Here is a 14,876-nt window from a genome sequence, read left to right on the forward strand (position 1 = left end):
TGTCTTCTCTGTCTGTGACACCAACTCTTGTTTAGTGTGTTCACCTTAAGCTCCATCTGATATGCAATACAGATCCAATAGCAGCATCTGTGGTTTAAGAAACTCACTCCAGCGTGGAAACTAGCTGACATGCGTAATTCTGCAAGGACAGGAAACAGACCTTTTCCAAGCAGTAGTTAGAGATCAAAATCAGGGATGGTATATCTGTAATATCCATATATACAGTATATGGTAAATATATAGTATTATACTTGCTATATTATTAATGTATAATTTAATGTGTCTTTATTGGCAGTTATGCAAAGTAATTTCTTCAGTGATTAACAGTCCCACTGGGATTAAGTCCAGGTATAAAGTGGTGGAATGGATGAGCTGAGCTAGTAAGATGGCACCCAGGGAATGGGGTTAGGCAAAGTTCTGGTCTTTATCATCACTTTCAAATTTCATACTGCCTCTGATAGTTGCTCTCCAACTTTAAAATTCTTTCTTGGCAAACAGCGGTAAGATCCCTCCTTGCACCTGCAAGGTTGTTGATTGGCCCTTTCCCAGCGTGACTTTTTCTCTTCTGATGTGTTTTTCTAGAGAAGAAATGCAACGACTCCTTTTTCCTTTGCAAGAATGGCAACTGCATCAACGAGACACTGCTGTGCGACCGCAACAACGACTGCGGTGACGGTTCGGACGAGCTCAACTGCTTCATCAACGAGTGCCTGAACAGCAAGCTGAGTGGCTGTTCCCAGCTCTGCGAGGACCTCAAGATTGGGTACAAGGTTGGTGGAATAACAGGTTCTCAGGTCCAAACTGATGCAGAGGCACAGCGCTGTGTGTTTCTGTCTGAACCACGTGTGCAGGCTCAGTGCTGTGTGTTTTTGTCTGAACCCTGTGTGCAGGCTCAGTGCTGTGTGTTTCTGTGTGAACCCTGTGCGCAGGCTCAGCGCTGTGTGTTTCTGTCTGAACCCCGTGCACAGGCTCAGCGCTGTGTGTTTCTGTCTGAACCCTGTGTGCAGGCTCAGTGCTGCGTGTTTCTGTGTGAACCCTGTACGCAGGCTCAGAGCTGTGTGTTTCTGTGTGAACCCTGTGTGCAGACTCGGTGCTGCGTGTTTCTGTGTGAACCCTGTGCACAGGCTCAGCGCTGTGTGTTTCTGTCTAAACCCCGTGCGCAGGCTCAGTGTTGTGTGTTTCGTTCTGAACTCTGTGCGCAGGCTCAGTGCTGTGTGTTTCTGTCAGAACCCCGTGCGTAGGCTCAGTGTTGTGTGTTTCGTTCTGAACTCCGTGCGCAGGCTCAGTCCTGTGTGTTTCTGAGTGAACCCCGTGCACAGACATGGGACTCTGTGTTTCTGTCTGAACCCCGTGCGGAGGCTCAGTGTTGTGTGTTTCGTTCTGAACTCCGTGCGCAGGCTCAGTGTTGTGTGTTTCGTTCTGAACTCAGTGCGCAGGCTCAGTTCTGTGTGTTTCTGTAACACTGCAAGGTCTGATGTATCTCGTGTTGCCCCTGCAGTGTAGGTGCAATCCCGGTTTCAGGCTGAAAGACGATGGGAAGACGTGTGTGGACATCGATGAGTGCAACACCACCTTCCCCTGCTCCCAGCGCTGCATTAACACCCACGGGAGCTTCCACTGCCTGTGCGTGGAGGGCTTCGAGGTGCGGCCCAGTGACCCCACCAGCTGCAAGTCCACTTCTGGTAAGCCATTGTGGCCCTGGGGATCTGCCTCTGTGCCCTGCAGCGCCCTGCATGAACACAGCCCCCCTGACTCCAGTATCCAGCTATATCACACCACGATCACTCCCGAAGTGAAGCAGAAACATTTATTCTGCCTGCAGGGACCGATTGCACAGACTAATATAGGAAGCTTTACAGCTTTGTTCTTTGTCTTTGCAAGACTGCAGGCGTGAGCTTGGTCTGGCAATGACACACTTGTGAATACGCTCTTACAGCGCCCCCTTGTGCAAATCTTCGTCTCCCTCTGAACTGTGTCTTGCATTGTGGTCTAATCATGTTGATTCGAAGAATGTAATTACTTCATTCCTTTTTGATGTTCACAAGCACCGAAGCCTGCTCTTAATTTTTACCTCTGATGGCGGGTTCCTCCCTAAATGCTCTGTCGCTCTCTGTTGTCCTCCATCTCTGCCGCAGACGAGGAGCCTTTCCTCATCTTTGCCAACCGCTACTACCTGAGGAAGCTCAACCTGGACGGATCCAACTACACCTTGCTCAAACAGGTGAGGGGCTCCCAGGGTCCATTCAGAAGCCTGGACATGCAAAGCAAATCGGATGATCTGCCAGGCATCTGTATGTGTTAACAGTTCTCCAACTGTGCTGTTTGTGCTGGCTTGTGCCATTAAAAGTAGCGGTTGTGCCACTGTTGTTCCCAAGACATAGCGCCGCCTTCTTTCAGGGGTATGATGTCTCTCATCCAACCCTTAGAACAGCACAGGAGAACTGAAGCACTGTGATTCCTTTTTGCTCCGTTTGTCTTGTTTTGTGCTGTTGAAAGTAGCTTCTGAGATGTAGAGCCTTCTTTCTTTCTGGTTGTGATGTCACTCAACCGCCATACAACTCCCCCAAAAAAGAAGGGGCTATGTTTCAGCAATGAAAGCAGCTCAGACTCCAGTTTCAATAGCACAAATGGAGCACAAACACACCAGTGGGTTTCGTTGTCTGTGCTGTTTGTAGGGGGTCAACATCGGAGAGCTTTGACGGGGACGTGATGCTGGCACGTGTGCAGGTTTCATTAAGAATGAATTGATTGATCATTGCTCAGGTCAATAAAATCCCGGAGATGCTTGCAGTGAATTCCTGCACTGGCTATAAAGTCAAATGGCCGTGAAGGTTAATGGTAACGCAATCTTGGCTTAGCGGCTTTGTAGATGCAGTGAATGTGTCCGGAGTCGCCACCTCCTGATGGGAGACGGGTGATTTGGACTAGGGGGAAAAACGGATCCAATACATCCGGCAGAGCTCATTCTGTGGTTGAATGAAGTGTCTCTCCGCGCGACGCCATGTGGGGTGCTTTCTCACCCGCCTCGGTGTGTTTGCCGAGACAGGGGCTGAACAACGCCGTGGCCCTGGACTTCGATTACCGGGAGCAGATGATCTACTGGACAGACGTGACCACGCAGGGCAGCATGATCCGCCGCATGCACATCAACGGCAGCAACGTGCAGGTGAGCCGGGGAGGAGGAGGGGTGCGGGGGCGGGGGTCTGCGTCCGCGGCCCCGGACCGCACCGGGCCGGCGCTCCTCCCCCTGCCCGGCCGTGACGCTGCGTGTCCCGCTGTGTGTGCGCTCTCCGCAGGTGCTGCACCGCACCTCCCTCAGCAACCCCGACGGCCTGGCGGTGGACTGGGTGGGCGGGAACCTCTACTGGTGCGACAAAGGCAGGGACACCATCGAGGTGTCCAAGCTGAACGGCGCCTACCGCACCGTGCTGGTCAACACCGGCCTGCGGGAGCCCCGAGCCGTGGCTGTGGATGTTCGCAACGGGTAAGATGGGGCACCCTCTTTGTGTCAGCCCCCTCCCCCCCAGTGTTTTTCCCCACAAAGTGCATTCTTCCCTCTTGATCACGCTGTACCCTAATTCTCCCAGTACCCTGACTCACACCCTCTTGCTCTCCACATCTCTTCCTCTTGTTCTCACCCTTGGCTAAAAGTTTTCTGGGTGCCGAGAGTGATCACACCACGCAGGTGCGTACGACAGCCCGACAGGATCCGCCACTCGCGGGCTCTTTACAGTCTGGCAGCTCTGTGTGAAGAGCCGGTCGGCCCTGCGTTCAGTCTTTTTCTGAGTCTCGGAGCACCTGTGGAGGAAAAGGCATCCACCTGACATGGGTTTGAATGCATATCCGTGAACACTTCTAATACAGTTGCATGGAAAAAAGTATGTATTCACCCCTTGCAGATTTCCTGAATCAGGCGGGTCCGAGTGAAACGTGAAGGGTTGAACAAATAACATTTTCACACTGGATATCATTGACTCTGTTTTTGAAAACAATGGAACCAGCAGCAAACTCTGGTGTTACTTCTTCACTCAGACCCCCTTTCAATTTCGCTCGCACCCACGTGAAGCTCTGATAACGTTCAGCGGTGAAAACCTACACAGATTCAGAAAATCCAAAAGGGGCACGTAAATTCCCCTGGCGTTGGAGCATCAAAGTTATTTGTCCGCTACTGTCCAGCGTGGCATTGCCTTTACAACTGGCACCTTCAGACTCTGGTGGGGTCGTGAGGAGGGGAGTGTGAGTTGAAGGGGTGGTAGCTGAGGAATTGTGTTGGCAGATCTCACCTTGGTGCTCAATGTGGACAAAACCTGAAAACCATCTAAACACTGTTCGCAAACAATTTTGAAACCAAGTCTGTTTGCAGTGAAATAGATCCAGTAAGCTCTCTGATCTTAGGCAGCATTCCATCCATCAGTTTTCTATCTGCTTTTTCTGATTCAGGGTCAGGGCATGCAAAGGTAGGGTACACCCTGGACAGGACACCAGTCCATCTTAGGGCACACACGGACACGCACTCTCACACCAGGACCAATTATCCAATTAACCTTCCAGTATGTCTTCGGACCGTGGGAGGAGACTGAAGCACCCAGAGCAAACCCATGCAAACATGCAAACTCCACACAGATGGCACCGCAGGTCTTAAACCCAGGGCCCCAGCACATCAAGTCAGCAATTCTAACCACTGCGTCACCAGGCTGCCATGTTAGGCAGTATTAATTATCATATGATTTGGTAGGATATGGTAGTAAAAGTGGGGTTTTTGAGAAGAGCCTGTGAAAACAGAAGGTCTCTTGTCCCTCGCAGGTACCTGTACTGGTCGGACTGGGGTGACCATCCCCACATCGGTAGGATTGGCATGGATGGGACTAACCGCAGCGTCATCGTGAAAACCAAGATCACCTGGCCCAACGGCCTCACCTTGGACTTCATCAACGACCGCATCTATTGGGCTGACGCGCGCGAAGACTACATTGAATTCGCCAACCTGGACGGCACCAACCGCCACACAGGTCAGAGCGCCACCGTGCAGGCCCTGGTGCCCCCGTCATGCCGGCAGCGCAGACCAGACGTTTAACAGAACAGCTGAAGTGAAGGAGTACGACTGCATTGCTTCTGAGCACTACAGTTGCACTGGTAACAGTGTACTTCAAGCTTGTTACCAGTACAGCCGCATTTAAAACGTGTGATGCAGGACCGAAACTCATTTCTCTGTTGCTATCCCACGTTTCAAATAATAAATGGGTACTTTAATAATGGTTATTTTACAGCATTTGCCTTAAAGGCAGTGAATCCTACAGTGTGCACTCTTAGTGATTTCTTAAAATAGAAGCACTAAAGCACATGTAATTGAGGAGTTATGTGAATTGCAGTTATCTAATCTGGACTCTAATCAGTAGGTCTAGCCCCATTTCCAGTGCCTAGGGCACTGACAGCACTGGACAGTGCTGGACTTTGCAGAGGCAGATGCCCTCTCAGTCTGCTGATTAGCCACAGATAACATCTCTGTTCAAAGTCCTCCTACGAGTTAATAATTTTTTTTTCCAAAGTGAACATTAGCTGGGTTTTATTAAATTTTAAATCTTCTACCTCCTCCAAGGAAATGCAGTTGAGCAGCCCAGCCTTTCCCACTATAGTCCAGCACCACTGTTTATGAAACAACTAATGTTGTCGTAATCAGCCTCTGTAGAATCGTCTGTGTTGGGCCATGCTGAGCCATCCCGGGTGAGCTCTCTTACCTGGCTGGCGTCGTCCTAGTAGTATTATCTCCACATCATTGTTGCTCCTTGCTTTTTACATTTTATTACTTTTATTAAATGTATCTGTGATCTGGCCAGGCAAGATATATTTATCCAGGATGTACAGGACGTTAAAAACGAACAGCTCACCAGACTTCTGGCTCACACCAGGGGCTGACTGAGACTGGAGTTCCCCAATACCCCAGTGTCACCTGGATTGCCAGCTGAGCTTTGTGGCCCCGAGACTAGGTCACTCCAGGGGCTGACTGTGACTGGGGCTCCCCAGTAGCCCAGTGTGACAGAGGCGGGGTAGTCCTGGGGTCAGTTGGTCAAGGCTCTCCGGGTAATGGGGACCCCTGGCTCCTGCAAGCCTGCAGCAAGGTGGGTGTGGGGCACGTCACTGGCCCACTGAGCCCCAGCTCTGCCTGACAGGCTCCCACAAGCAGCATTGAAAACCTGTGTGTGCTGTGGGGCTGGTACCCACTCATCTAGAAACAAAATACTGTAGCTTGTTCAAACCAGGCTGTTTTTATAGCAGGGGGATGATTACTGTCTGGGTTGTAATGGACACATTCTTTCAGCTACTGCATGTTCCATCATATCTCACTTCACATTATTATTAGACCATGTTATCAGGTTTCAGAGAGAACTTCCAGACACTATGCCAAGATAATAAAAATAATTACACAGATCCATGGTTAAGAAAGCATAGCTGGTAATTCAAACTGATTCAGCAGGATTTGTTTGAGATCAAATAAAAAAAATATCATAAAATGTTATATGGAGAACAGGTCAGTTGGCCAAATAAGTCTTGCTGCTGTTCTCTGAATTTGAACGTCTTGATGGTAATGGAGACCGCAGGTTGTTTAGACAGACCTGGCAAGGCATGGTCTGGGTGAGAAGGGATAGCAGTGTTGACCCCTGCCCTTCCAGTGCAAAGGCTGACGAACCTCCCTGGCTGTCTGCCTGCAGTGCTGAACCAGGACATCCCCCACATCTTCGCCATGACGCTCTTCGAGGAGTTCATCTACTGGACAGACTGGGAGACCAAGTCCATCAACAGGGCGCACAAGACCCTGGGCACCAACAAGACCATGCTGATCAGCACCCTGCACCGGCCCATGGACATCCACATCTTCCACTCCTACCGCCAGCCTGAGGGTCTGTGAGCCCCGTCTCTGTGTTCCCCTGCAGTATTGCCCCCCCCCCCCCCCATCTCTTATGTCTTGTTCTGTTTGTGTCCCTCTCTTTCTCCATGCTCCTCTCCCTCCCCGTCTGTCTTGTCTCTCTCTGTCTTGCATGAATCTGTCCCAATCGTTTTGCCTTTTGGCTCACTTGTGCTCCTTCCTGTCCCTTATTTACCCTGCGTCGGTGTCTCAGAGCGCCCTATCCCGACGCCGCAGCAAGATCTCTCATTTATCACCCCACTCTCGCGATCCGTCTGTCCCCACGTTACTCCAGTGACCCCAATGACAATCACCCCCCTCCCCCAATGCTGGCTCCCATTGACAATGACAATGACCCCCCAGCGCTGTCTCTGTCCCTGGGTGACCCCTATGACCCCCAGCGCTGTCTCTGTCCCTGGGTGACCCCAAGAACCCCCATTAACATGACCCCCAATGCTGTCCACCTGGTGGCAGGCCATTTTGACAGAGCATATATTCTCTCCTTTCAGTGTCCAACCACCCCTGCCAGACTGACAACGGAGGCTGCAGTAACCTGTGCCTGCTGTCTCCTGGAGGGGGCTACAAGTGCGCCTGTCCCACCAACTTCTACCTGTCCAACGATGGTCGTACCTGCATGTCCAACTGCACTGCCAGCCAGGTGAGCACCGTGTGCCCACAGGACCCAGAAACGAAGCCTCTTTTCTTCACTGCTGTTACTCCACTTTCTGAAACCTCTTCCAGCATGACTGTACTAAGAACACAGCATCGCCGCGCTTGCCTTCCTGGTGCCTCTGCTGCCTCCTAGAGGCCGTAGTGGAGCACTACTTTTACATCCTCCAGTTCTTGATCTGGCCTATTCAGCACGTGGAACTTGAACTTTATTGCCATATGTAACTGGTACAATGGAATTCTTTCTTACAGAAAGTCTCTCGATTGTTAAAACAAGTGCAAAAACACAAAGTGCAGACAGTGCATCAAGACAATATACAAACAAACAGTAGACAACGTACAAGTACAAATACACATGGTTCTTCAAGTCTGGAGTTTAAAACCACCAGCACGTTCAGTGTTGTATTCCTGCCTACAGTCATTTACCCGCTAACTGAAGTGTGTGGTTTTAGCAGAATTGCGCAGCAGTAGTGGGAATACTGTAGCTTGAGCAGACGCATGGCCGCGGTGCACAGTGGCAGTCCTGTTCGGGTTGGTATCCCATGGCTACAGAGTCTGTCTGTAGCTCTTCTCCCCGTCCCCTCCATGCCTCCTCCCCAGTCTCCAGTGCAAGCTCGCGTCGGTTTCATGTTCCTTTTCTTTCCTGGCTTGTTCCGCAGTTCGTGTGCAAGAACGACAAGTGCATCCCCTTCTGGTGGAAGTGTGACACGGAGGACGACTGTGGGGACCGCTCCGATGAGCCAGCCGACTGCCGTGAGTGCGGGGGGCCTTGGCTCGCTCTTCGAAGTTGTGGGGCCCTAGAGAATGTCGGGGGGACGTTCTCTGGTCGCTGAGTGGAAGAGAAGATTACCCCCAGTAATCCAGAGGCACTCTCAATTACTGGGTAAAGGCTCTCGTTCAGGTGATGCCACTTTTTGATTTGCAGTTTTTTGATTCTGCTTTTAGCTGAATTCAAGTGCCGGCCCGGTCAGTTCCAGTGCGGCACGGGCATCTGCACCAACCCAGCGTACATCTGTGACGGAGACAACGACTGCCAGGACAACTCCGATGAGGCCAACTGCGGTAATGTCCCCGTTTCTCCTCTCCCCCAGTATCCCACACTCCCTCCCAGTGTCTCCTCTCCCTCTCTCTCAGTGTCCCACACTCCCTCACAGTGTTTCCTCTCCCTCTCTCAGTGCCCCACACTCCCTCACAGTGTTTCCTCTCCCTCTCTCTCCCAGTGTCCCACACTCCCTCCCAGTGTCTCCTCTCCCTCTCTCTCAGTGTCCCACACTCCCTCCCAGTGTCTCCTCTCCCTCTCTCAGTGCCCCACACTCCCTCACAGTGTTTCCTCTCCCTCTCTCTCCCAGTGTCCCACACTCCCTCCCAGTGTCACCTCTCCCTCTCTCTCAGTGTCCCACACTCTCTCTCAATCTTTTCTTGTCTTCCTCGATTTTTCCCTGCAGACATCTTCTGTGCTTCTGTTCTTTTTAATCCTGCTTAATTCTTTCACTGTCTGTTTCTCCCTCTGTGTTAACCTCCTCTTCCCTGGATGCTTAAAGATTTTCCACCAAGCAACAGTTTTTTTTCTCCTAAAATACCACCTTTGCAATCTTTTCAGACTCTTTTCTAAGCTCTTGTCACTGGGCGTGTTTTGTGTTTTTCCTCCTTTGGAAACGAGGGGTGGCCTGCGCCTACGTGCCTGCTGGAGCCTGTAGGCCTGTGCTGACCGGCGCGCCTGTATGTGTTGCAGATATCCACGTGTGCCTGCCCAGCCAGTTCAAGTGCACCCACCCCAGTCGCTGCATCCCGGGAATATTCCGCTGTAACGGACAGGACAACTGCGGAGAGGGAGAGGACGAGAAGGACTGCCGTGAGTGGGGCCTCTTTGTCTTGCTGTCTTATCTCCTGTCCAATGTGTTCCCTCCGTCCCCCTGTGTCCAAGCCCATCGGTCCCCTGTCTCTCCCAGAGTCGTGGGCTCTCTCTGGCGGTAACGCCCCTCTTCCGATCTCTCTCTCTGTCATGCAGCCGAAGTCACCTGCGCCCCCAACCAGTTCCAGTGCGCCATCACCAAGCGCTGTATCCCGCGGGTCTGGGTCTGCGACCGAGACAACGACTGCGTGGACGGGTCGGACGAGCCGGCGAACTGCAGTAAGACTGGATACTGAGTACCCTTCCCCCACAAACCCCACTTCCCCAGTCACCCTCCTGCCATCAGACTCCCAGGCTCCAGGCTGCCTCTCAAGACATCCCCTCATCCTCCCAGCAGCGCCCTCTTCTGGCCATCAGCCTTGCTTCTAGGGCTTCCCCAGAATCCTCAGGGTTGGCACAAAAAGGGTACTTCTAGTGTCCTGGGCGTCATGCCCACACTCAGCCCAGCCAGGAAAGGGAGAGGGAGGGCCAGTTTCTGGCCGAGGGCTAGGCTTTTCAGAGTGTGGAAGTTCAGAACTCGACACTCATTTAGATCATTTGTTATAAAAAGAGCTTCAGGTAACTACGAGCAAGTCAGCTGCTCGTCTGCTTTCAAATGTGATTCAAAACACTCGTTCTGCCCGCCAGACGTGAACTTCCCAGGATCTTTTGCATGGATCTGGGACCGATTGGCTCTGACAGGTGAGCCTGGAGAACTGCAGATCCCCTGACTCAATTGGGTGGACGGGCAATAAAGCAGAAAACCGATCAATACGATTTGTAAAACCTCGAAGCTCAGCAGGGTCAAAGAGCAGAAACCGGGCGGTGGAGAGAGTGTTCCCTGTGAACCGCACTGAGATATCTGGGCTCTGGAGAGGTTGTCTGTTCCGGAGCGCCTGGGACCCAAGGGCGCAGGGTGACCCGCTGTCTGTGTGCCGCGTCCGCAGCTCAGATGACGTGCGGAGTGGACGAGTTCCGCTGCAAAGACTCGGGCCGCTGCATCCCGGCGCGCTGGAAGTGCGACGGCGAGGACGACTGCGGCGACGCCTCCGACGAGCCCAAGGAGGAGTGCGGTGAGTGGGCGGGCTGGGGTGGGGGGGTGAGGCTGGGGGCGCGGGCCTGCCGGGTCGCTCTGCACAGAGAATTTCCTTCTTTTCCCGACTCAGAGTACAAATAAAAAAATCCACTGCTTTTATTAGAATCGGCTCAAGCAGGGAGCTGCGTCAGCGTGCGTAGGCTGCAAAGGAACAGGTAAAGGTTGATTCCATGCTGAAAAGAGAAGAAAGGAAACACAACGTTTCGGCTGTGGAGCCTTCTTCGGGTGTGAGGCTCCACAGCCTTTACTTCTTCTTTTGTTAGAAACGGCAGTTCTCATTCCCTGTCCCAGCTCCCATTCCCTGTCAGAGAATTCCAGTGCCTTCCACACTTTGCTGGGCGGGGGGATTTGGGCCTGTGAGGTTCTCCTGTCTCTAGAAAGGCCTTTGGATCAGGGTGGTGCCCGACGGCGCGTCGCCTCTTGTACGGCACCCCCCCCCCCCCCACCATGTTGTCCGAGGTCTGACGCCCTCTCTGTGTGTCCCCGTGCTCGAGCAGACGAGAGGACGTGCGAGCCCTACCAGTTCCGCTGCAAGAACAACCGCTGCGTGCCGGGACGCTGGCAGTGCGACTACGACAACGACTGCGGCGACAACTCCGACGAGGACAAGTGTGGTAGGTGTCCGCGGAGAGACCCCGCCCCCCAGATGCCCCCAATCGCCCCAAGTCCTCTGGAGAGAGCAGGTTCCGAGAGGGATGTGTCTGCAGGTCTTTAATTGGCACTTAATTAGCAGGGCTGTGCTGGAAATCCAGCCTTTTCGTATCTTTTTGATGCAGGTGTTAAAAAGCAGCATTGAAGTAATGGAATAGATATACTCAGACAGCATGGCTCGGTCATCCACTGTCCAGCGGGGAAAAGAAAGAAGACTGCTCATACACTTTGAATGCTTTACACCCCAACAAACTGGGAGCTTGCTGCTCAGTTGTTACTACCGCAGGCCCTCAGATTGTCTTAAAAAACACAAGCAGGACACCAGGTAAAGAGAAGATGCGGACATTAACAGGTCTAGGAGCAGATGAAGTGAAATATTGGATTGGGATCTCGTGCACTCTCCTGCAGCCGGACCTGTCCTAGTCAAGCCCAGTGCTCCTTGTGTTGCCTGTGTGTGTTTTGTGTGCCTGTGTGCATGCCCTGCTCACCGTGTGACTGCCTTCAGCTTGCATGACTCACGGATGCATGCAAGGACTTCACTGGCAGAGACTGGGGTTTCTCCTTTTGGATGCCTTTTGTGTGCTCCATCGTTGAAAATCATCTCAAAAGAAATGAGAGAGTGAGGGTTAAAGACCACACCACGGCCTCTAGGCATCTCAGTCCGCCTTCACTGCTGAGTCTTGGGGCTCAGCGTTCCCCTGTGGCCCGTACTGCAGCGTCAGTCTGCAGGGGTGTTGTGCAACAGCTGGGCAGGTTCCAGCATGCACGCCAGCCTGTCTGGGGCTCGCGAGATTCAGCATCTTCACTGCTCGAGGCTCAACTCTGCTCGGTGAGGGTGGGTATGCTGGGGGGAAATCTGGAGCTCACTATGTCTGGCTGCCTCCTGGTTTGGCTTGATGGCGCTCCTGCTGTGTCTGTATGCACCTGAATCCTGCTCAGAGCTGCCAGCCCCCTCATGCCCACCTGCCCAGGACTGCCCATGTGGCTTCATCGCTCCTCACCCTCTCCCTGTCTTCCTGTCTCCCCGCTGTGCCAGGCCGCAGTGCTCCAGGGTCCTGGAATGGACTGGACTGGGTTGGTCCAGCTGAGGCTGGTGGTCTCGTCCTGCTTTAGTAGTGACAGGTGCGAATTAGGTAGCATTAATAAATCTGTTAGCACATCTAGATTAAGAGACACTGATCAGAATGTTTTTAAGGTGATGGAAGGGAACAGTACAGACTGAGGTGTTCCTGCTACATTGCAGGCGAGCGGTGCTCTCCTGGTTGCCCTTGTTTTTAAAATGAACTAGGACATTCCAGGAAGCAGGTAAGCTGGGTGAAGCCACATCGGTAGTGGGGGTAGCGGAATGTTGGCCTGTGTCCGCTGTGCCATGTGTCTGTCGGTGCGTGTGTTGCGTGACGTGGGCGAGGTGTTCAGTTTGATGTCGTGGCTCTCGTGGTTTTTTGGAGTTGTGACTTTTTTTTTTAAGCCATTGACACATCTCACTTCATCTTATGTTAATGCTTCATTTCACACCGACCCGTCAGCGCTGTTGGAGGTAGGTCTCTCCACCTTTGAACCCCTGCCTGCCCGCTGTGTCCCCTTTCACCTTTGCCCTTTCGCCCCACCTCCATATGTTCCTCACCTTGCCCCAGCAGTGCTTTGGCAGGGCCAGGGGCACCATTTCTGAGCTCTGTCTTTGGTGTCTTTCTAGTATTGTTGTGTCTGTGTTTTTTGTTTTTGTTACAAATGCCTTTTCTTCTGAACCCATGTTGTGGCTTTTGCTGGGTGGGGGAGCAGGGGCTGTGTGCTGCTTGGGTGGATGTGTTTCTATGCATTATTCCACTTTGTCAAGCGCTGCCAGTGTCAGTGTCTATATTGTAGACCTTGACTTAGGGAAAACGGCAACTTGGTTTGTCCCGTTAAGCTTGACTGTTCCCTCCCAGTTTTAGTCTGAAAGAAAGCAAAAAGTAAGATCTCCGTCTGTCCTTCCTGTTTGGAAAGTTAAAAAATCATCTGTGCCAAACATTGAAAATCATAACATCATGGAGAGGTGCAGAAATGATTGGATTGCTGGGTAACTTACTGTCAGAGGTGAAACACAAGGCAGAAGGTTCATGTGAAAGTCTAGGAAACAGAGTAGGGAGATTCTCGTTCCTCCAATCGAGTCTTAACTTGTGCAGGATTGCAGTATGTTAGAAAATTGCTTAAGAGGTGCTGCCGGAGCTGGTCAGTGAAAATCAACAGTAGACTTCATCTTAGACTTACTTTAGACATCAAGTAGACTTGCTGCAAGTGGTCAGGAGCAGCAGCACTTCAGAAGTTTTGCTGGGAGAAATCCGGATGTACAGGTCCTGTTTTCAAAGCTCCAGCCTGTCGGGGCTTTTAGAAACCCGTGATGTTGAGAGAACAGTGCACTAACGGCTCTCAGCTCTCAGCTCTGATTCATCACCAGCAGCGAGGTTAACGCAGTCCTGTCCGAACGGCTCCAGTAGGGGCCTGCGCCTAGAGCCGAATCCCCCTGCCTGGCATGCCATTCTGGGCACCACTGGGCCCTGCAGTATCTGTGAAAGAGTGATCTTTGGTCTGTCCCTTAATGCTGTAAAGAAACAGCATTGATCAATATTCGCGTTAACAACCCTGCTGAGTTCTAGACTTGGCAGGGTTTTGGAATGTACAGTTCAGGACTAAATTTGCCGACCTTGGCATCTCTGAAATGTTCTAGTCTCACAGAGCACTAGAAAGCAGTAGCAGAACTGAGACCAGGGTCAAGACCCATCGATTCACTTGCTCCCTGTCATCCTCTGTCCCTTCTCTGCCTTGCTGGCCCTTGTTGTTCTCTGCTTCTCTCTGCAAACCCAGATTCCCCCAGAAGCAGAACTTTTTCCCAGGCTTCATCCATTGAGCCTCTCCCGAAGCATGCCTTGCCGACAGACACCCCACCTCCTGTTCCCCACCACCTAGGACAAGAACCCCTCCCCCCCACTCTCCCACAGTGCACTGTGACATCTGCTTGTGCCTTTGGTGTCAGCCTCAAAGGAAATCATACCCCCATGCCGCGTCTTTAAATAGCAAAGCACACAATGTGGATAAAAAAACATGGAGTAGTTTTTAATTCATGCAACATTGATACAGCTGATGCTCAAGAATCATTTTTATTCATATCAGGACATTTATTTCACATGATACATTCAGCACTCCAGTACTGTGGTGCCTGCTGTTGTAACGATAGAGAGGCTTTATATGTACATATCAGCAGTCTGATTCGCTGTGTTGTGTTTTTATTGTGCCTGCCCATTGTCTTTCAAAAGTTCAAGAACTGTGACAAGGGAAAGGACAGAGTGAGATTACAGTGAAAGCATTGTAAAGTATAGAGAGGTATGGTGTAGAGAGATGCAAACTATCTAAATTCATAGTAAAGTGAAATAAATTCATCTAGGAGCCAAATTAAACCATGAAAGTGCCTGGAGAGCAGAAAATCAGGCCTTAACTAAGAATCGATTCCGGTCGGCATGCTCAGTTGTTTCTGTTTGTCTGTGATCACGAAACCAGCACTGGTTGTACTGTGAACAAACCCACCCGAGTATGATATCTCATTGAACCCCCCCTGGAAAGCCAGTGAAGCTGTAATGTGCATGAGGTGGGAGGAAGTCTGCACCCACAGACACAGACAGGGAGCCCAGACTGAA

The 14,876-nt window shown here is 51.7% G+C and overlaps 1 protein-coding gene across 4 annotated transcripts in view; it reads left to right on the top strand.

The window, feature by feature from the left end:
• lrp1aa (low density lipoprotein receptor-related protein 1Aa) overlaps positions 1-14,876 on the top strand; it is a 181,923-nt gene that overhangs the window by 146,151 nt on the left and 20,896 nt on the right. For 2 of the 4 annotated variants that reach the window (XM_088914172.1, XM_088914182.1), the window contains 14 exons: positions 583-770; positions 1,499-1,682; positions 2,136-2,221; positions 3,047-3,166; positions 3,297-3,484; positions 4,804-5,009; positions 6,669-6,896; positions 7,411-7,559; positions 8,230-8,323; positions 8,516-8,632; positions 9,303-9,422; positions 9,579-9,701; positions 10,409-10,534; positions 11,055-11,171. In XM_088914172.1, the coding sequence (XP_088770298.1) occupies positions 583-770; positions 1,499-1,682; positions 2,136-2,221; positions 3,047-3,166; positions 3,297-3,484; positions 4,804-5,009; positions 6,669-6,896; positions 7,411-7,559; positions 8,230-8,323; positions 8,516-8,632; positions 9,303-9,422; positions 9,579-9,701; positions 10,409-10,534; positions 11,055-11,171 (2,046 nt within the window). The remainder of the gene's footprint in view (positions 1-582; positions 771-1,498; positions 1,683-2,135; positions 2,222-3,046; positions 3,167-3,296; positions 3,485-4,803; positions 5,010-6,668; positions 6,897-7,410; positions 7,560-8,229; positions 8,324-8,515; positions 8,633-9,302; positions 9,423-9,578; positions 9,702-10,408; positions 10,535-11,054; positions 11,172-14,876) is intronic. The other 2 variants (XM_088914177.1, XM_088914185.1) reach the window with 1 other exon arrangement.

Source organism: Atractosteus spatula, chromosome 1, assembly GCF_055471065.1.
Source record: "Atractosteus spatula isolate fAtrSpa1 chromosome 1, fAtrSpa1.hap1, whole genome shotgun sequence".
Taxonomy (NCBI): Eukaryota; Metazoa; Chordata; class Actinopteri; order Semionotiformes; family Lepisosteidae; genus Atractosteus; species Atractosteus spatula.